Here is a 22016-nt window from a genome sequence, read left to right as displayed (position 1 = left end):
TTCTTTCTTGAACGTCAATTCGACTGCTGAAAAGCACAACACCGAAGAGAGTCAAAAGTCATTAGACTTGCCAAGCCTGCTCTCCTGAACATTCCTAAAAATGTGTGTTTTTTGTGTGTAGTTCATCTGGAGAAACAGAAATAAGGCCAAGAGTCTAGCTTTGGATAAACGACATTGGGTTTTGAGTCGAGTGACGATAAGATTTCCTCAACTTGATCAAAGTCAAATTGGAGCATGCACATCAGTGTCGAACATCTGTACTTTCCATTAGCTCATGGGTTATCTTAATTCCGATCTAAAATACTAGGATGAAGCCTTGATTAAGTTAATGTACTTACATGGAAACGTGTATGGTAAACAGTTTGTCTACTGAGCGGGACATAAACAGGAGACTTCAGGCTCGTGACTGACCGTGTGCTGTTGGAACGCCTTATTACAAAACGCGTGTCTGCTTTCACGCCACATGAATCCATTTCAAGTATTAAAACAGTTTGTAAAACAGACATCTTTTGTTTGTGATGTTTTGTATGTCTAATTACATCATTTTAGTTTATTTTGAAAATGGATTTCTGAATAAAAAGAGGTTTTTTATCATTCTTCTGAAAAAAAAAAAGGTACGCAGGTTTGACGTAGATTTTTATCATCAGACAGAGACAATACAGTATGTATCTTACCTTTAATGGTAAAGCCAACGTAGTGTACATTTCAAGCTCATCTGATGAGACATCGATCTGAACATCATTCTGCGCCACAACCTCACACTCTCCTCTTTCTCCTCCAGATTCCCTGGGTGGTCCGTTCCCTGCGTCGTCTCACCGCTGCCACCAGAAGCCGAAGCGCTGCTTGCCCTTACAGCCCTGCATGGGCATCCCAGTCAGCCCACTGCTCTTCCACCCCAGCGCCAAGGGCTCACAAATCATCATGGACATGGCCCAGAGGACAGTCAAAAGACATGCCAGCTTTTGCAACGCCATCACCTTTAGCAACCGGCCCATCGCACTGTATGAACAGGTCCGGCTCAAGGTGAGAACATGTCTACAGTAGCCGTATGTTAGAACTAAATTCCTTTTATTTGAGTCCCGAGTGGCTTGTGGAAAATAAATGAATTAGAAACAGAGAGCATGTGTGATTCAAGCCTGTAGCACAGAGATATTCAGCAACATCAACGTCCATATAATGTCCATGTATTGCTACAGCGTAGTGTTTATTTCTAGGCTCGTGAATGTTTCAACACAACTAAAAGTGGGAAAGTTATGATTCTGCCTCTAAATTGGTGCCTTTTAAGTAAATCATGTCAAACAGAAAAAAAAAATGCTAGAAAACTGTGTTTAAATGAAATGATTAATAAGCGGAAACAATAATAAAGCCGTCAGATTTAATCATGGTTTTGGTTTCATCGATCAGGAAATAAACTGAATATGGGCCGTCCTGCCTCTGGAGGATGTTTATGAACTGACAGAGGGAAAAAAAAATAGTTCTGATTTCCGAGATCTGATATCACCCACACGGAGCGAATTCTATTAACAGTGACTGTCTTACACACAATCATCTAAACACAAAGAACACATATACAGTAATGCACGCACACACACACACACACACACACACACACACACACACACAAAACTGAGCCTCTAATGAGCTTTGTAGGTGAATCCCATCAGGTTCTTTTATCTCACTTTTACTTTATTCTCCTGTCATGCTTAGTTTCCACATCAGGTGCCAACAGGTTTTGTGAGAGAGCGAAAGAGCGAGAGAGAGAGGTAAACACTGGAGCCTGTGCCAGAACCGTTAGTCTGGCACTTAATCCGGCTCAACCAGTTAATGCTCGAACACAGACATGAACCCAACCACCACCCCACTCACACACCACCCAGTCTCTACTACAGTAAAGCACAGAGAGAGAGAGAGAGAGAGAGACACTTCTAGACTTTACAATGCAGAGATTCTCCAAAAGCCCAGGTCACCGTGGCGTAAGTCACCATGTTCTTGACATGTTTGTAGTATTTATCCCCTCAGCCAAGGCACTGGTTACTTGTAAGTCAAATAAAACAGACCCCTTCTACTCCAAACACAGCATACTTCTCCCTTACACACGGCCCCCAAACTCCCTTTTAGAATTCCCTTTAAAGGAATGCTTTATCCAAAAACACTAACGCATCCTTCGTCGAATTATATCCAGTGACTGACAGGTTGGCATTTTATATCTATAACGCATCACGATCCTTCATCCTTCATTCTTCCCCTCCATCATGAGCCTCGTCACCGCAACAAAACGAAAGGATGCTTAATGGCGAGCTACGTTACAGGCTTTACTTACAGTGATCTGGATAAGCAACTACCATGACTGAGCGGGCGAGCCTTTTAATGTCTGATTAAATCATGGCTAGAAATGTGTCGATTTAAAGTGTTCATGTCTTACTGTACATGTAAACAGCTTTTTGACTTGCCGGCTCCTGCAGTTATTAATATTATCGTGCAACGTACTGTATCGTTTGAGTTCACTTCTCTACTCTGAACTAATAAGAACCAATAAACAGTTAAACGAAAAGTTAAATGAAATAAAGAAGAGCTTTTCCTTCCAGATATCGTCAGGTCATTCTGTGTAGGTAACCAGCCTCTTATGAAATGCCTTCAAATAATTTACATAAGCTTCAGCAGAGGATCTGCTACAGAAGTTGAAACAGGTCATGTTTATAAAGCTGAAGTCACTGAACTACAGACCGTCTTTAAGGTTTACTGGCTTGCTACAGTATGTGTTTTAATATTTGGTTCGGTCCATTGAAAGATTCCGCCAGGGCCGCGACCCTTTTTTATGTTGTTCTTTCATAAGCGTACAAACATGCAGTAATACTAAAATAATATCCTTCTGTAAAATGTATACTTCCATATGTGATCAGTTCAGTATGGACTTTGTAGTCCACTCTATAGCAGCCATAACATAAAAACCACAAAACAATTACATCATTCAATAACATTGATTATCATTTCAGTTTTTATTGACAATTAGTGAAAGTTTACAGTAATACTGTATTACAAGCTAAGTAATGCGCAGCTTTTGTCTTCAGTTTAGGGCTGAAACGATTCCTCGAGTAATTCGATTACAAAAAATGATGGAGGCAAAATCTTCTGCCTCGAAGCTACTTTTAATTCATTTGAAAAGCTTGCGTTATGTTTTACCGCGCTTCCAGATGCAAGCCTCCAGAAAACACAGACGAAAAAGAAGCGCTTACGTCATCCACAAAGCGGAAGCAGTTAGCTGTGTATTAATTTAAGGGAGCAGGCTGGAAGGAATGGAAGGAAGCGAAAAAATTATATTAAAATTGATTTTAATGTGTATTTTTGAAACTTAAAGTCATGTAAAAATACCTTTTTTCTTCAGTTTTTGAATCTAAGAAAAGGTTTTAAAATAAGAATGTATGGCACTGTAATGCACTTAATTCATCTCATTCAACTTTAAGCTATTCCACGTATTGTAATTAATGACAATGTTTAAAATTATGTATGCATTCAAAAGTCGATTTTTCTAAAAAGAAAACCAATTAATCGTTGTTTCTCTGATATATTTTAATTAAGCAAAAATACCTTTTTCTCTCGATTACTCGATTACATTTTTGGTAGAACACTCGATTACTAAAATATTGGATAGCTTCAGCCCCACTTCAGCGCTATCTTCAGCCGCTAACATGTCTGTTTAGTTCAGCAGTTGAAATGTATTATGTAAATGTAATGGAAGTTGAACATCTGTCATCTCTCATGTCTATCTCTCATATCTCGTACAGATCACGAAGAAACAGTGCTGTTGGAGTGGTGCTCTCCGCCTCGGCTTCACCTCCAAAGACCCATCGCGCATCAACCCAGACAGCCTGCCCAAGTACGCGTGCCCAGACCTGGTGTCTCAGAACGGGTTCTGGGCCAAGGCCCTGCCCGAGGAGCTCGCCAATGAGGGCAACCTCGTCGCCTTCTGGGTGGACAAAAAGGGCCGCGTCTTTTACCGCGTCAACGGCTCGAGTCCCATGCTGTTCTTCAGCGGCGTACGCACCACCGAACCCCTCTGGGCACTCATCGATGTCTACGGCCTGACTCGAGGGGTCCAGCTGCTCGGTGAGTCACACGGCAAACTGTAGGTGTTCACTAAAGCCTTGCCTCCTGCCTGGACACAGTCTTATGCTTCTCACCTACGTCAAAGGAAAGACAGAGATAGAACACTGGGTCAGACACCCAGGGTAGGACATGAGAGTGGCACTAATGATCAGTTTCATCACCTTCAGGGTTTACTCATATCCACGGTCCACACATATATTAAGTAAGACATACTTATAGTATACTTATACATGAAGTAATAAACAGTTGCATAGTATTTCGTGAGAAATAATATGTGTATTACCCATGAGTGAAAAAGAAGCTTTCCTGTAAAGCACTAGTGAGCGAGGATAATTTTTATTCCTAGCTCTTGATTTATAGCTTTTTATACCCGGGTGTGTACAGTTCATCAATATCAAGGCAGGATGTAATGATGTAATGGAAACTGCGGGCCAGTATGATTAGAAGCAATTAATCCACAGTGTAATCATAACAACCCTTACATATAGACCCAGCTCTTAGAGGCAAAGCTGCGTGAGATTTAAGAGCGAAACGAAAGTTAAAATATCGCCGACGGCTATTTTGTTGTCCTAGAGTGTGTGTTGTGTGTGTGTGTGTGCTTTCAGGATCAGGTCCCATCGAGCTGGGGTGTGTAATCACACTCACTCTGGCACACACAGGAAATAGCAGGGCAAGGCTTTGATGTACTGGTGTGTGTCAAAGACTACACACACACACACACACACACACACACTCCCAAAGCATCCTTAATGCTGTCATGCCTGAGGTACAATTATAAAAGCAGGTCACATGCCATCTCTCCTAATTGTGGATCGTGCCAATTGACCACCACGTTCCTGTCTGCTGTCTGTCAAATATCTGCCACATGTTTTTGTTGTTGTTGTTGTTGTTGCTGGTGGTGGTTATAGTGGTGTGTCTATGTATGTCGTTATCCAGTCCTTTCTCATCAATCTGCCTTAACATAAAAAAATCATATTTTAGTAACAGCATGTGGTGTGTGTGCTGTTCTCCATCTAGGTGCATTGCACACCGTTCTCTTTTCTCATCATGTGCCTGAGCAGACACATGAGCCATCAAACCCTGCGCCGAGAGCCTTCAGTGCCAGAGTCTGTATAGCCAAGCGCGGAAGGGATGTAGCCCACACAGAGTTATCAATAGAAGGAGCCTTCAGGCTTTTAGTCTTTCCAGGGACAGATTCAAGTGCACCAATGTGACTGTAGATATATAAGTCTATGCTTGAGTTATTTCGGAGTAGCTTTTTTATCTTTTTATCATCTGGCAAACTCTAGTGCTAAATGATGTAATAATAATCCAGTATTCCCAGACCACCCTTTGTAGTTATTTTTTTTTGCATCCAAAGGTTTGGTTGTACACGTATCGTTTAAGTGTATCATTTTTTTTTTTTTTTTTTTGGTTTTGTTTTTGGCGTCGGTTTTGTTGTTATATAAAGCTGCGATGCCTACAAAGTGCACGTTGTTGTATAATGACATGTAATTTCTTCTGTCTTGTTTTCCACTTTTTGATTTCAGACTCTTATCTGCAGAGAGAGAGAAAGATAAGCTCATATGCTACAGGCCTGGTCATGACAGAATATAAATAAATAAATTCTAAAAAACATAAAAAAAAAAAAAAAAAGCCCCCACCCCACACACACACACACACACACACACTAGCGGATTTGAGACGCACTCGAAAATACACCTACGCACACAGACATAAATGCGAGCTTTCCTCAGAGGAGGCTGTGTATCCACCTGAATAACTGTGTGTGCGTGTGTGTGCAGTGTTTGTTTCCCTGAACCGAAGTGGCTCTCGATATAATGCACGCAATTCCGGACTGGTTTATCTTGCTAGGATGGTTTGACGCGTCAATGTTTTAGTTTATTCAGAAAGTTTGTTGGAGCCGCGCCAACCGGTGCAGCTCTGCAAATACTGTACACTCGCACCACCTTCCTTTATTCTCTCCTCTTTTCATCCTCGACAAAGGCTTCTGTGGAAGAGTTTATAACTGTAAATTTGTGTCGACGCAGTAGTATTTCAAGCTCAAAAACAGCCAGGATTAACTCTATAATTATTAGACGCTTATACAGTAGACTGTACTGTACCTCAGTGCAAACGTCTATAGCCACACCTCGGTTCTTCATAATAAATTCAATTCAATTATGGCGATTATATTAAGGAACTACGTTTTTAGATTCGCTGCAACAAGCTGGGAAGTGTCTATTGACAGGAGCAGCAGCCTCATTTCCCCTCTCATCTCCATTCCAACCACTTAGTCTTCAGCATCACCAGGACACTAATCACCAGTCACCATCTGCACCTGTTGCTCACTGGTTCGTTCATGCCTCAAGTAACTGCTGTTTTTTTTTATGCTTGAATGATTCACAGGTCACTTTATGGCTTAACAAACAAAAAACATTCCTAGGGGTTAGGGTTAGGGTTAAACATTCCTTTAAAACCAGGAACTGGACTGAAAATGCGAGAGCAAAGAAAAGGCCATCAGGATCCATGGAAAACTTTCTTAAGATTACTTTGAAATTACAAGACATCCTTACAGCAAAATATGAAGAAATACTTCTGCACAGTATAGTATAGTAATGAACTATTTTGTGTAATGACATATACATTCATGGCCAAAATTGTCGGCACCCCTAAATTTTCACAGAAAATCAAGTACATGTATTTCTTACAGAAAAGTATCGCAGTAACACGTGTTTTGCGATAAACGTTTTTCTATACGTTTATTGGAACAAAACAAATTATATGTATTATACATTATAATGCTTTTTTTCCCTACCTTTTTTTGTTTTGTTCCAATAAACACAAAGAGAATAAACATGTGTATAGAAAAACACGTGTTAATGCTTAATTTTCAGGAAGAATTTCAGGGGTGCCAACAATCACGATCATGACTGTTCTCCTACTCAACTCTATTTCACTTTTATTTTTTTGGATTTTTCTCAGATTTTCTCCCTAATTTAGTCATGTCCAATTCCTCCGCATTACTAGGGGGCTCCTACTACTACCACTCGGAGGGGCCGAAGAACCACATGACGCCAACCGACCGCATCTATTCAAACTGCTCGCCCACACACCGTTGAGGGCGGAGTAACACACTTGGAGGACAAGTGCTTGCGTGAGCTCACAGACCCCCCTGATTGGCTGTAGAGTCGTGATTAATGTGGGAGCACCAAGTTCCTCTCATCCCTCCCCTCTGAGGGAGCTCGGCCAATTAGCTCTCTCTAGACCTCCGGCTGCGAGAGGTTACAGCATCACCCGGGAATCGAACTCGCGATCTCCCGATGATTAGGCGAGCTCTTTACCACTGTGCCACTCGGAGGCCCCCCAGCGTTACTTTTTGTTGCCCCAGGTCCCCAAGTAACTAGTGATTCCTCATGCATGTAGTCATGACCTTGATCTACCATCATCACTCAGCGAAGTTTGGCCCATAATCTGTTCACTACTAATACATCTATGTCACCTACACAGTTTCGCGCGGTGGCCGTTAGTACGGTTCATCATGATTCACTGCGAGTTATTCACTGCGCTGTGATTATGTTTCACTTGCGGCGGCTCACGGTGCCTAACGCCACTGTCTGACTCAAGGATTACATAAATTCTCTGAATAATGGATTACATTTTAAAAAATATAGCTGAGTAATTAAATGGCGGACCTAACGTGTTAGATTACTCGTTACATCAAAAACGTAATCTAAGTACTCTAACGCGTTACACCCAACATTGTTCATAAGTACGGTTATACTTCACTTTAGCCCTCCACCATTTATAGCCATAATATTTAGTCATAAACAAGTCCTACACTATTCTTAAAGCCCAGAGGCTTAGCAAAGAATTTCTGTGATGACCCCATGCTAGCATTTGGGACGATGCTGTGCTATTAGTGGCCTTGTGAACTAGGTTGCCACAGAACTGCATTGTGGGTGTATGAATATAAGTAGAGAGAAATAAAGCTGTGGACCAGCAGAGAGGCAGGAATGTTGTTTAATAAATACCTAAGCCGAGGTTACTTTATAGCCCTGTCAGTCAGAAATACACACACACACGCACACACACGGACATTCACATACAGCGCTGTTTTAAGTGGTCCTGAATGGCTTCAGATGTAAAAACTTTAGTGTGGAGTTGTAGTTGGATGCAGACCCTAAAACATGTTGAAAATAAGTGTTACGCAATGGATTCACCACTGTTGGATTAACCCTTACCGGGTTGAGATAACGCTCAGTATTTTGGGCAAGCAGTATACTCAGTGTTGAGCATCAGCAGCTGGTAGTGCATGTTACGGATTACCATTTTTATTACTGTAAAATGATTAAACATTTTAATTCCTTACAGTCTCAGTCTATTGTTCAATCTGAAATCTTAAAATGTAGTATGGTTGTTGGGGTCCGACAGGCTGGTTAGAATATTTAAGTAAGTGCTCATCTTCTGGGATTGCCATGTATAGCATCTCTAGATTATATTTAGAATGGTGCAGAAAAAAAAAGCATTCAGTAAGTGGTAGTTCTGCATGTTTGAAGGCTAAAATAGCAACTTTTTAACAACCGGGTTAAACTTAAAAGAATGTCAGAGTCCACAACATGCTGATGAGTTTCAATAATAGAAGAGCACATACAGTTACAATGAAGGCTACAATGGGCACAGATACTCTAAAACCAGACAACTTCTAAACAATCATAACGTTAACACCAGAAAACATTAGCACATCAACATTGACCAATCATTTATATACCAGCGAACTGGCGGCAGGATTATGGGCACCCAAGGTTCATCTATGCCTGTCTGGAGCAAAGGCCACTAGTGTCCGATCCCACTGAAGCCAATGCAACACAACCTGCTGAAAAAACTAAATGCTGAACATGATGGGGAAGTACCAGAACACCCAGCACTCCACAGGCAACTATGCAGAGAACCCTGCAGGCGACAAGCACCAGGTTGCCAACCCGGCTTGGATTCCATTGGATTCACCGCACAAGCAAGTCTGATCCACAGAGGCCCCGCCTCACAACCAACAGCACCCAGAGGATCTGCTGCCAATGCCCATATGCCAGACACCACAGCATACCCCCAGAGGTCTTGTGGAAGCATGTGCAAAGGGGCCTGCTTGAAAGGCACAAGGCAATCACCACAATACTGGAAATAATGTTTTCCATTATAATGTAATGGCGTGTATACAGTTTAATACTGTATATAATATCTAAGGAACAATGTACATTGTCAATCCGGTAAGAGTTAATCCAACCTTGGTGAATCCATTGTGTAACACTTATTTTCAAGTACATTACAGTACATTATCTGAGGAACAATGTCCGCCCCTCTACAACACAAGATTATATCTTAAGGGAAGTAAAAATGCATTCTGAATAAAAAAAAAACATTAAAATACATTTTAATTGTTCATTTTTAGAAGTAATATTTTTATCCTTTCCACAGTGTTTGTAAACCGTTACTCTGCAGTCCAATGGCTTACTTAGAAGGTCTAGATCATTTAACTTCTGAGACATTTACATAGTCAACCCTGTTACTGCGTCCCTGCTAATTGCTGCCTGAAGATTCCTTCGAGGTCCTGTTGCATGCAATTATTCATTCTGTTCATCCATATTGTTGGTAAAATATTGTTTCCTTTAAAAGGTGTAGACAAGCATTCTACATTCAGGGCCCATTAGTTAGAAATGTTGAACTTGGCAGTCTGAAGTGCAATCAGAAAAAGTGATGGATCAACTCTATAGTTCACGCTGATGAAACACTTTTTTCCCTCCATGGTAATTGTGTTGGCTGATGTTTAAAGCTGAAAAAAAATAATAAAGCAGTGATAAAATAATTGTATGTTTGGTGTTTAGTTATAGCCCTAGCTTCAAATATAACCTAAGTATCTTTAAGACCTCATTATATTTTACAAAAGCAAACATGATGCTCTAAACTACATTTAGCTGGATATCTGTTCTTATCGGAATAGAATTGTGGTTGTGGTTTTGGCAGCTTAAATTCTTACACATTTTTTCTCTTAAGGTTAAAGGTTGTGTGTTTTGCTGGACAGAATGAGCCGTGATTGCTGCACGCATTCCAAAGTTGTGTATGACTGTGATGTGAGGGACCGAAAGTAAGAAAAGTGAATGTTTTGGCCCAAAAGAACAAGTGTTGATAACATGATTGATAAAGCTGAGCATATACAGTACATTATCATGCCTTTAAGAAGAAGAGGCCAGCTGTAGTTAGCTTACAATAAAAAACAATCCACAAATCCGACTAATCAAACCTTTTTCGTTCCAAATATGGTCCATGATATATTTAAAGGCCAGCGGCTTAACCTTTTTCTTTATTGTGTCATAATTCACACAAGAACAAATTAAAACAATTCTCAAAATTAGATTTTACACACAATGGTTGGTCAAACTGTAGCCATCACACATAGTTTCCTTTATGTCTGACCTGAGATCACTCTCAAAGTGGATCACACCTCGAGCAAAATGGCACCTACAGTATAGTGAATCTGGTTGTAACCAGATCATCGGTTATTAGCCAGACTCTGAGGTTGTCTTTTGTGCTTTGAGTGCAAGCTAAGACAAAGTTTCTTTCTTAGGATTTCAAAGCTAATTCAAAATCTAAACCTGGATTAATTAAAAGAGCAAGAAAAACAAAAATAGGCACCTACAAATGTTTACTGCATAATACACATAATCAGTATGAAAAACTGGACTAAATTTAACAGCCATTTTGATAAGTGTAGTAAGTCCTGACCTGACGGAATGTGTGCTGTTAGTAATATGAGGAGCGAATAACCGTTGTATTAGATGATATGACACACGCAAGGAGCTGATTTGGCATAAAAAGAAAATGCATGCGGCATGAGACTGAGCATGTAGAGCACATGCAGTAAATACGGATATACAGTGTATATATATATATATATATATATATATATATATATATATATATATATATATATATATATTTACATCAATCAGCCATAACGTTCTGATTACTGACAGGTAAAGTGAGTAACACTCATTACCAACTCTACACCGCAAACTGATGTCAGGATCATCAAAGGCCGGGCCGCATTGTTGATCCTACAGAAAAGTCAATATAGCAGAAATTACCGAAAGAAGTAGAATGCTGGCTCAACCGCTCAACCCACAGCACTCAAAGCATCTGTTGCCAGGGTATTCTTGTGCCAGACACCACGGAACACTCCCAGAGACCCTTCAGAGTCATGCCCGGAGGGGCCAGAGCCACCCTGGTGGCACAAAGGGAACCCAAAACCTACTCTGATTGATTCCAGAGTTGCATAGTTTTATTAAGCACTTATGCACTAATGTGCAATCCCTGAATTCAGGTTTGTCTTTTAAGTTTTATTCCTACAGATTTGGACATAAATCTAGAGTATATACTGTACATCTTCTTTGGTTTATGAGGGACTGTAACGAAAGTCTTATAGTATAGGCTGGAGCATAGCCGTTAGCTGTTGTGTCGAAATAAAACACAAGAAATAAGTGGTTTAATTCTGTGTACGACACCCTCTCACCCTACTGCCAAAAAAAACTATTTCAGTTCTGCTTTGTACTGTAAACTTTCCTATTGACAAAGCAATTAAAAGAAAAAAGAAATTCACAGAGACCAGGTCAGTCCCCTTTTTATCGTTGGATTATTTTAACATCGACTTTGTGACTCAATAAAGAATTTTAACACTGCTAAGGTTTGAGATGGCTGAAGAAGGGAATTCCAGGCTGACAAGTTTAATTAAAAGGCTCTTAATGAAAGCAGGATTCTCAAAAATGAAACACTAAAACGGTCCGGTTTAACCTAGCTAAGCAGAATTAGCATTGCGCTGAGGATCTGCATTGCGCGCAGTCTCTGTGCCCCATTATTAGCATAAACATTGCTAGTTGTATTTGTTTAGAAGACAGGCTGCTCCAGGGCTGGAGAATTCAGGAAATTATAACAGCAGATGCTGTGCGATTTGGTAACTCTGGGAAGCAGAATTTCTTCACTGGATCCTTATTGTGTCCTCCAAGAAAGAGAGGGGAAAAGGGGACCAAGTGTCAGTAAGGTTGATTATATTTCCTGCACGAGCTTCACGCGTTGACAGGAAATTCTATGAAGAGTTTTCAAGGTGCCGGGAAAAAATGGCGTGACCTGTTCTAAATCAGAACACAAACTTTTTCCTGTCTTTATGCGTCGTTCCAGTTTGCTTTCCCAAACTTAGATCTTCGCTTTTCCTCCCTTTTGAGCCATGCCAAGTCTTCTGGGTGGCCAAACATGGAGCTCTGCAGCTGAGATAAGGTGTGGCTTTCTCAGATATATAGAGAAAAGCACTTCAGAGCTCGTTAAAGAGCCAAGACAAACAGCAGTTTATAGAACATCAGATAAACATCCATGTCGGATGTGCGAAGGCCGGAGCGGAGAGTGATTTGTCGTCTTTACCGTCATTGCGTTGACATACAAATAAAGACGCAATCGTGTCAGATCCTCCATGATGCCAAAAGCTGTTTGTTTGTTGTTGTTTTTTTAGAAAAAGAATTCATTGAGCGGAGTTTTACTTTTTTACTTTTTTTTTCATTAATCTTTTGTTGTGGAACACTTTGTTAAAGTTTTTACCCAGAACCTGGTTTCCCATATGTTTCCCCTAAAGGGACAAACTCAAGAGTCATCTAAGATTCTAGAGGTTACCTTTGTTCACCTGCTCATAGAAATAAATATTAAATCTACAAGTTTTGCATTTAAAAAAATCTAGAACAATCAGAACATTTTTTCCACATGTCCCACTGTGGGAAAGTTCTTTGTAAAAAACAAAAACTTTCCGATTCCATTAAGAAGTTTTCCAAGTATGATCCCTTTGAGGAGAATGTGGAATTATCCAAAGAGCCTTTGGGGAACTTTTTTTTTTTTGAGCTAGAGTTTGACTTTTTTTTTTGCTTCAGATTGATAAATCACCGCAAGGTTGATGTCTACTTGGAACAGTCTCCGAGGAGTTCCTTAGCTTGTTCCTCTGCAGCAAATCATAATGATTCTATGTAGAACTTTTTCTTCATCCTATCAGAGTGGCCTCCAAGGATAATCTCTTTAGGAAGAAACTTTGATGGACTTCTTTCCCCCCTGAAGCATGGAAAAAAAAGGAGAAAAGTTTAAAGTCATGCCTCAGTCTAATAAAAGATAACAAGCTTGAGATCTACTTGGAACCATGTCTGACAGGTAAACACTCTGTTTTAGGGGTCCTACATCGGCTGTATGGGCTTCCTCAAATGAGTTTAAGATTTGTTATTTTGGGAGTGTATTGCACCCTGCTTAATCTCGAGCCAGAAAGAATATAGTAAATGATCCCGTGCACTCACAGAGGAAAAACCCAGATAAGTTCTTTACCTTGTACGTCGATGCTAAACACTCAAGAACTTTCAAGTCTTTGTAGAACTTTGAGAATTTTTTTTTTTGTTTGTAGATGAGAGTTGTAGTTATGGCTTTAGTCCAGGATCTGCTAACAAATATGGAGTCGGTGATTGAGTATAAAACTACCAAGGGTTTATATTATTAGATCATGATTTGTTCGTTATTCCAGAGCTGCACATATTTAATTAGTAATTTATGTATTAGCATGCTGCACTGGCCAGGCCTGTATTCTGAGCAGATCTTCTGGGACAAAGAGGGAGAAAAGAGAGAAAGAGAGAGAGCATTATGTCCCAGGAGGAAGGGGCTTTTGTGATTTATTGAGCATTTGTTGCGTCTTATTGTCGTGGCCATGTGTTGCCTGGAAGGCTGCTGCTCTTTTCAAAAGCAACGCGGTGGCGGACGGCCAACGTTCCCCATATAAACCTCCAGTAACCTTTTGTCTGCTGTCTCTCTCCGTCATTCGTATGTACAGTACACACCCACTACGCATGCATCATAAAGTTTTAGATTTCTTGCTTGTCATTCGATCACCGTCTTCCTCCACGCGCCTCTTTTTTCTCTCAGGTGCGCCAATATAAGCCTCTTTTTTTTTCTCTCTCTCTCTCTCTTTCATTCTTTCTCATTGTTCCTTCTTTCGGCTCATGCTGTCCTGAGGGCGAAGGATAAAACCGGACTAAGCATCTAAATCTTTCCTTCACAGAATATGGAAAACAGAGAGATTGAGATGGCTTTAAGAAAAGGGGAAAAATAGCTATAAAGCGGAAAAAGCAATAACAAGTGAGTGAAGGAGAGTCATGACCTCGGCCAGCTTTTCAGCTGAAACTAGCGCACCAAAGCCGATCCATCACACCACTGCCTTATTTGGCTTTTTTTCCATAGCGGCCTCGAACAACGTTCAGCTCGAGTCATTATTTAGGCGGCAGATTCTTTTGTTCATCAAACTCGCACATCTGCTTGTTTTCTGCCTGCTTTTTGTGTTTACCGTAACAGGTGATGGGGGTCGGGTCGTTAAAAAAGCTGCGAGTTGTTGTTGTTTTTTTGTTTTTCTTAATTTAAAAGAAGATAAGCGTAAAATAGGTTGCCTTCTGTGTGTGTGTGTGTGTGTGTGTGTGTGTGTGTGTGTGCAGCTGCTCCCCATCAGTTGCAGTGTTTTTGGTCAAGCTTGGATTCATATCGCCTCAAAAAACAGCCAAACATTCTGTCTATTTGAAGTCCACTCTTTCTTTGAAGGAGATTAGGATCTCGCCTCAGCCAATCAGCTCGCAGCAGCAGCACCAGCTCTTTTCTGAAAAGTGCCAATGAGACAAAGGGGATGGATGCGAATCGGCGGCCGAGCAGGTGCGGGACAATTAGCGGGGCAGCAGCTGGTGTTGGTCACACACGTCTGTGGACACCCTACACTCTCCGCTATGAAACCGCCCAAAGCCGGTTCAGACACAGACAATGAAAGAGATTTTTAAACCAGGAAGGTATATGGAGTGATGCAGAACACAAGCACACAATCAGGTTGTTACACTAAACAATACAGTATTCATGTAACCAGAACGTATAAGTTGTAAGAACATCTCCTTTAGGTTGCTTGTAGTTCCATCTGACACGATGCGTGAAATCGGATCCGTTCCTAGATCCTGATTAAGCAGGAGGCCATACAGACGAGGTACAGAGGAAGAAAAGCCGCAAGGTCGTCACCGTCGTCTAGATTTACATCTCGACTCACAAAAACACAGTTCAATTATTCAGCAATAAAAGTTCCACATCAATCGTAAATCATTTGTGTTATATAAGTAGCAATCGTCCTCATCACCCTCTTCACCCATTTTCCTCTCTGTCTTCTCTTTTTATTATTATTATTTATGTTAAAAAAAAAAAATGATCGTTATAATTATCTATCCTCTCTCTGTCTGAATCCTCCACCCGTATGTCCTTTCTGCCCAAATTGGATTCTCCTCTGTGGTGGTCCCCAGGAGGACGAGGCGGTGTCTCCAGGCAAAGATGTAATCCAATTTATAACAGGGCTTTACTGTAATGGGTCTGGTCTAGCATTCATGTGCCAACACTGTTCTGATGATGTCACCTCTGGGATCCCTTAAGCACCCAGCTAAAGAAAAGAGTCAAAAATAGAGTACTGAATAGAAGTATGTTTTTATAGCCCGTGTAGTGAACATCTGATGAGAGCGAAAGGCGTGTCGGCGGACTACAGATTGGCGAACAGCGGACTCACTGGGACTTGGGATATGGTTACTGTCCCACTTTAACCACTTTAAAAGAAATTCTGTTGGTGGCATATATGTAGCATTTTTATGACAAAATGCATTTTCTTATTTGTTTTATAGATTTGTAGAGATAAAACGGCTGTTAATATATAAGTGGTAACAGGAACTAACTTTTTTCACTGATGTTCATTTAGGCTGCATTCACCTTATTTGATCTGATGGGATTTGCATCTCATGACAGTTCACATTCATAATCACAAGTGACTTTTATCTGCCTCTAACGTGGACACATCCGTCTGCTGAAACGGCACATGCGCACATCGATACGTCTTTGCTCGGACCATCTTGGTTTAAACACGTCATATTTATGCAACCGCTCATTATGCTTGGGGTTTCGTTCTGGATGACGGCACGCAGTTAGTTGGCTGTATTCATTGAGGTCCAGAAGAAGGAAGGGAGGCCAGGCATCTTCAAGCTGCTGGTACTGACTGATGTTACACATGCACAGAGGCAGAAAGCCACATGATACCCAAGTTTATCCAATCTACCCAAGTTTCATGACCACGTGTTGGATATATATCCGATCTAAGACCACATACTCTACAAAGAGACTCAGATCCGAGCTGAAAGTCATCAGATTTTTGCGTTCAGACAGCTGTAGAAAATCTAATCTGCGTCACATTAGGATAAAAATCGGTGAGTCACTTCGGGATGGTGATGTGAACGTAGCCAAACATTAACGTCACAGAAAAGAATCAGCTTTGGGTTGGTAGCATTAACACTCTCTATTATTTTCCTCCATTAGACATTAATTTCAACTTCTTTAAAAAACATTTAACAATATGGGTTTAAAGGGGGAACAATTTTGTATTAAGTTTTCTGTGCAGGAGACTTTGGTGAGGAAATGTATTCATGCGATGAGTGTGGGCTGCTGCCCCGTCTGAAAAAAAAAATCATTTCTGATAAGCCCTCCTTTGTGTAACATCATCATCTCTTTAATTTCCTTAATCTAAAAATGCCTTTCCCTCTGCACTCCTGCCAGAGAATGACTTCAGTACACTTATCAGAAGAGTATCTTCCTCTCTCTCTCTTTCTTTCTCTCTCTCTCTCTCTCTCTCTCTCTCTCTAGTCTCTCTCGTTCTGTTTGAAGCTGCATGGCTTTAATAAGCACTATCTGCAGTCTTGTAAGAGCCGAGGCCTGAGGGCTATCCCCATGCTCTTTTTTAGGAGCACTCACTTTTTAGATAATTAGTGCAGACTACCTCGACCTCGATCATCTCATTTCCATAGACTAACAAGCTTTTGGTTTTTTTTTTTTTAAAGGTCAACTTGTGAAAATTATCTTGTTTTGCACGTCAGATCCCTGTTTAGAATTCTTTGTTTGTAAGGAAGAAGTCAGTGGCTAAGCTGAGACAAGACAAGGTTTGACTTTTTTTTTTTTTTTTTTTTTCAAAGGGCAATTTTTTGGTCTCTCACGACAATGGTTTAGGTCTTTTAAAGGGTATCGCCTGACAAGTGTATAAAGTCTTGATTAAAAAAAAAAATTAATAATAATACCTGAGTGTAACCAAATCATATGGAATATATACATGCTCATTCATGCAATTATACAATCAGTCAAACATGTGGCAGCAGGGCAGTGCATAAACAAAAATCATGCACATACAGTACAGGTCAGAGCAGGTCAATAATAAAAAAATGTGATGTTACTTAAAAATTTGATGGTTTTTGGTGCTAGTGTAAATAGTTCTAGGAGGAAAAAAAAATCATCTTCATTTGTCACAAATATTTTTATTTATTTATTTTTTTAACAAATTTTGTTTGTATATCCCATCAGTGAAGGAGGCATAGGGTCAAAGCACAAGGTCAGCCATGACACAGCACTACTGGAGCATAAAGGGTTAAGGCCTTTGATAAAGAACCCAGCAGTAGCAGCTTGGCGGTGATGGGACTTGAACTCAGAAACCAGTTAACCATAACCTAACCTTAAATTAACCTTAATTGGTCAGTTAACCATTGACGAGCAACTAAATGGTAAAAACACCATAAAACCATTAAGTTCAGCTGGACAGGACTGCTACTGTAACTCAAATAACCGTACTTTACAACCACAATGCACAAAATCAAACAACATATCAAACTCCACTCCTGTCAGCCCAAATGAGGAATCTCAGGGTACATTAATTCGTTGGCATCATTTGAACCAAATTACCAATCTCACTTTTTTTTTGCAGATTTCTGCAAGTAAGATACTTCATTTGATCTTTGATATGAATATTACAGATACTTTCCTCTGTTTGTCATCTCTGCGTACCATCCGAGTCACGTCACAAATCACAAATTAAAACTGCTTGGGAAAAAAATACCTAAATCTGACATTGTCAGGTGATACATAGAACTCAGTTCTAAAGCTTGTCAATTCACCAATTTACAGGTTGTTCAAGGGCTCGTTTCTCTAAAGTTCAGCTTTCCCACTTCTACCCAGATGTTGATCCCTGCTGTGGTACAGTGAATGTACAAGTGAAGAGACTTCCCTCAGTCATATGTATTGGACATGCCCTAATTTGGAAACATTTTGGAGATATGTCTTTCAAACACTGTCTCACATAATGAATTAGAATTTAGAACCAAACCCCCTGTTACCCTTTTTGGCATCATCAGAGAGGAGGGTAAGAATTTAATCCATCTTATTAACCCTAGAATATTGTCCATTGCGTCCCTCCTGGTCATACTCCTTTATTTAAATCTATGGATGACACTTATAAATCTATAGTAAAAAAATTTTTCCTTTTCTTTCTCTTTTCTTTTTTTTTCATTATTTAAATATTTCAGGTGTCTAGCCTTGCACATACAGATAAAAGCACATGTACAGTTTATTTGTTCAGAATCCATTTCTTAGACATATAGGGCTGGCTTGGAGTAGGGAAATACAGTGGAACCTTGAATTACGAGCATAATTCGTCCGTTCGGAAGCGGGCTTGTATTCCAAAACACTCGTAAACCAAATTTAATTTTCCCATAAGAAATAATGGAAACTCAAATTTTTCATTTTACAGCCCAAAAAAATAAATACATTAAAATAATGAATACAAAATATAAAGTAAAAATAAAACAAATTACCCTGCACTTTGATTATACCAGTAAGAGACGAGCACTAAGACCCAGCAGGGGAGACGAATACTCACAATTCCACAGCACAAGAGAGAGAAAAAAACGTTGGCTCAGTTGTGATCACATGGCGCTTAGCGTCAAAACAAGAAGCGCATGCGCGATACTTGGTACTCATAAACCAAGACTTGCTCTTTCTTCAAGTCAAAATGTATAAAAATCAAAATCTTTGCTCGTCTTAAGAAACAGTCTTAAACCGCGTTACTCGCAATCCGAGGTTTCACTGTAAAGGGGTGTGGGCCACACTACGTGTTCACTTTGCATGTTTCTGCTTAAAAACAATTCAACTATTATTAAAACTGTAGATCCATCCACCATATTAACTTAAAAGAGGGAGAGACGGTCATCTTTTTCATTTGCAGACACTGATTAAGTTTGAGGTGTCTCCACTGAGTTTAAACTTTGCCCAATTAGAAATTTTCTTTAGTACTTTACTTTATATTTTAGTGTTTCTTGTGTTTCACTTCATGTAATTAACCTTTACTTGTTGTGGTCTTTTTATAGGCCTGTAGAGACCTTTCCCTTCAGGTCTGTCTGGATATCCACACTGCCAGAGCTGTGCTTCTGTAGTTTCAGGGCTTATATTTTAGACTCACCTTCCAGTCACAGTATCCAGTAACCAAAGCTGGTTCTCTGAAGCATGAAAGCTCTGATACAAGGGGGTTTAAATTCAGAGTCAGTAGAGTAAACTTAGTGCTGGATTATCAGTTCTGTGAAGGCATAGAGAGCGGAGGATTTAAGTTTAGGTTCACGACTCACCCAGGAGCCATTTCTTTGAAAGGAGTGAAGACAACCAGAGAACCATGGCACAAGGAAGCTGCTAGATTTCCCACTGGACTTTGATGCTGAATTCAGGAGAAGCCTTTTATTTCTGTTTACATTCAGAGGGGTTTGGAAAGATCTCCGAGAGATAGTAGGTGACAGCTGGTCGTAATGAAACGGAGCTCTTACTCCTGATGGAAATGAGCTTAATGGTTTATATATCAGTCAGTTTTACTCCAGCGTCTAATGAGCAGAACGGTTAACGGAAACTATTTGGCCAGTTCTTACAGTATTACAGATGGGTACTGGCTGGGTCAAATACTCGATTCAATTAATTTTTTTTCTTTTAACAATAAGTTGTCACAAAGCAGCTTAACTGACACCCGGATGTAGATTTAGTTCCCTAATGAGCAAGAGCAAGGTGACAGGGTCAAGGAAGAACCCTTAAAAGGATCCAGGCTTAAAATGAAGAGTTTCCTGATTATAAATCATCTTAAACTGTACAGTATAAGTCTAAGAGAGGATGTTCATTAGGAGTATCAGAGTCTTTATGATTAGATCAGAAGGTCTTAGTTATAATTCAACAGATTGAACGAATGAAGACTATTGTGTGGTTCAGTTAGACATTTATAAAGTAGACATGTGAATGTCTGTCACCTTGATGAAGCTCCAACAAAGTTGTCTGCTTAAAAGTAATAATCGAATCCAAATCCTTTCTTATTTTATTTTATTTTTATTTAATCTCTTGCTCTGGCTGGGTAGCTCATCTTAAAGGCTTTGAAAATTATCCAGCCTCACCAACCTTTCACTATAGTGTGACTTACAGTTTCTAATGTGCAACACATTTGTCTTCAACTAAAGTCTTCTTATGGATCCTTGGCCAAGTATCCCTATTACTGTTTTAAAACCTATCCTATTGTTTATTTCGAATAGAATCCCTACCAAGAAATTTCTCAGCAACAGGCAGAACTTGCTGTTTCTCAGCAGGAACAGGCGAGAAAGCATGGCATGGAGAGCAGATTTTAGAAGACTGCACAAACACTAATGATATGAAATCAAAAGCTGGTGCTTGTTTGTACATCGTGAAGTCCAGATCCTGACAAGAAGACTAAACATTCTCATCATTTAGGGGATTGTGTTCTAATCAATGATGTTTTGACAGTAGTGTCAGGGCTCTGAAATGTTTCCCTCAAGATAGTAAGTGGATTCTTTTGTGTGAGCAAAACCAGCACTAGCATGATGATGTCCTTCAAGTGCTGCAGTGTAATTTCTCCGTGACTAATTATGAAGGAGAGAAGTCTCAAGAGGGTACTGTCGAGTTATCTGGGAATTTGCACTCAATCAGACTCCGCTTCAAACTCGAAAAAATATCAAGTAACTCAATCAAGGTTCAAGTAATCAGTCCTTTGTGTAGGTAAAGAGCGGTATTATCACACCATTAGTGTCCCTGAGATGACCAGCAGCCGATGCGCTTCCCTGTCTTACATATGCTTGCACATGGAGCTTGTATGTTGAGTCTGTACCTTTGCTCTATTAGTGACTGTAAGGTGAGGCATACTGTGATGTCATACTCTGATCGTGTCACAAGTGGTACTTGTCGAGTGACTTCAGCGCCATCATTTCACTTATTTAACTTTACAGTACACTTTTTTTTTTTTAATAAGTGTGGTGATAAAAATATGAGTGGAATTACATGATGTCCATGCATCACGTCTCTCCACTTGTTCTACACATTGAGGCTAAATTAAGATTTAAGACTGAATCGTTTCCTGGATATCGGCATTGCCAAAAGGGGATCCGCTCTATTGGCACTTGCATCATGTAAGATGTCTAGAGCCTGTGCTAAAAGTCCTCAAACTATTAAAAAACAATGATTTAATAATTTTAATAAATGACATTTTTAATTAAAAATCATGTACTGCACTACTAATGCCCTGGACAAAAATCTTCCTAAACACTGACTATAGTCAGTGTTTAGGAAGATACTCAAAAAAAATCTACTACAAATTACTAATTACTACTTTCAAATTGTAATTTGATTATTACATGTAAAAAGTAATCAGATTACTAATTATGTTACTTTCAAGTTACTTCTGTCAAGGCCTGCGTCTGTCATGGGCGCCTCAACCTGGTGTCGCTCTTCGCTCACTCCGTAGGCTCCCTGCGTAGCCAGGTGGCGATAATTAATTAATTAATATTAAAAATCCTCCCCTTTTTTCCCCCTTATTCCCTCCTTTAACCCTCTCCTTCCCCATCTTTTCTAAATAAAATAATCCCTTTTCCCATAGGACTTGGCCTCGTGTCCGTGTGTCCCTGCACAAAGTGTGAACCCATTACATCATCAAATGTAAAACTACAAAGACGATT

General features: G+C 39.9%; 1 protein-coding gene across 2 annotated transcripts in view; it reads left to right on the top strand.

Annotated features, from left to right (window-relative positions):
* neurl1aa (neuralized E3 ubiquitin protein ligase 1Aa) overlaps positions 1-22016 on the top strand; it is a 56041-nt gene that overhangs the window by 19123 nt on the left and 14902 nt on the right. For both annotated transcript variants that reach the window (XM_053477519.1, XM_053477518.1), the window contains exons 2-3: positions 782-1023; positions 3783-4104. In XM_053477519.1, coding sequence (XP_053333494.1) covers positions 782-1023; positions 3783-4104 — 564 coding nt within the window. The remainder of the gene's footprint in view (positions 1-781; positions 1024-3782; positions 4105-22016) is intronic.

This window comes from Clarias gariepinus, chromosome 18 (genome assembly GCF_024256425.1).
Source record: "Clarias gariepinus isolate MV-2021 ecotype Netherlands chromosome 18, CGAR_prim_01v2, whole genome shotgun sequence".
Lineage (NCBI taxonomy): Eukaryota > Metazoa > Chordata > Actinopteri > Siluriformes > Clariidae > Clarias > Clarias gariepinus.
The sequence above is the reverse complement of the archived record's forward strand: the minus strand, read 5'-3'. Positions and strand labels throughout refer to the sequence as shown.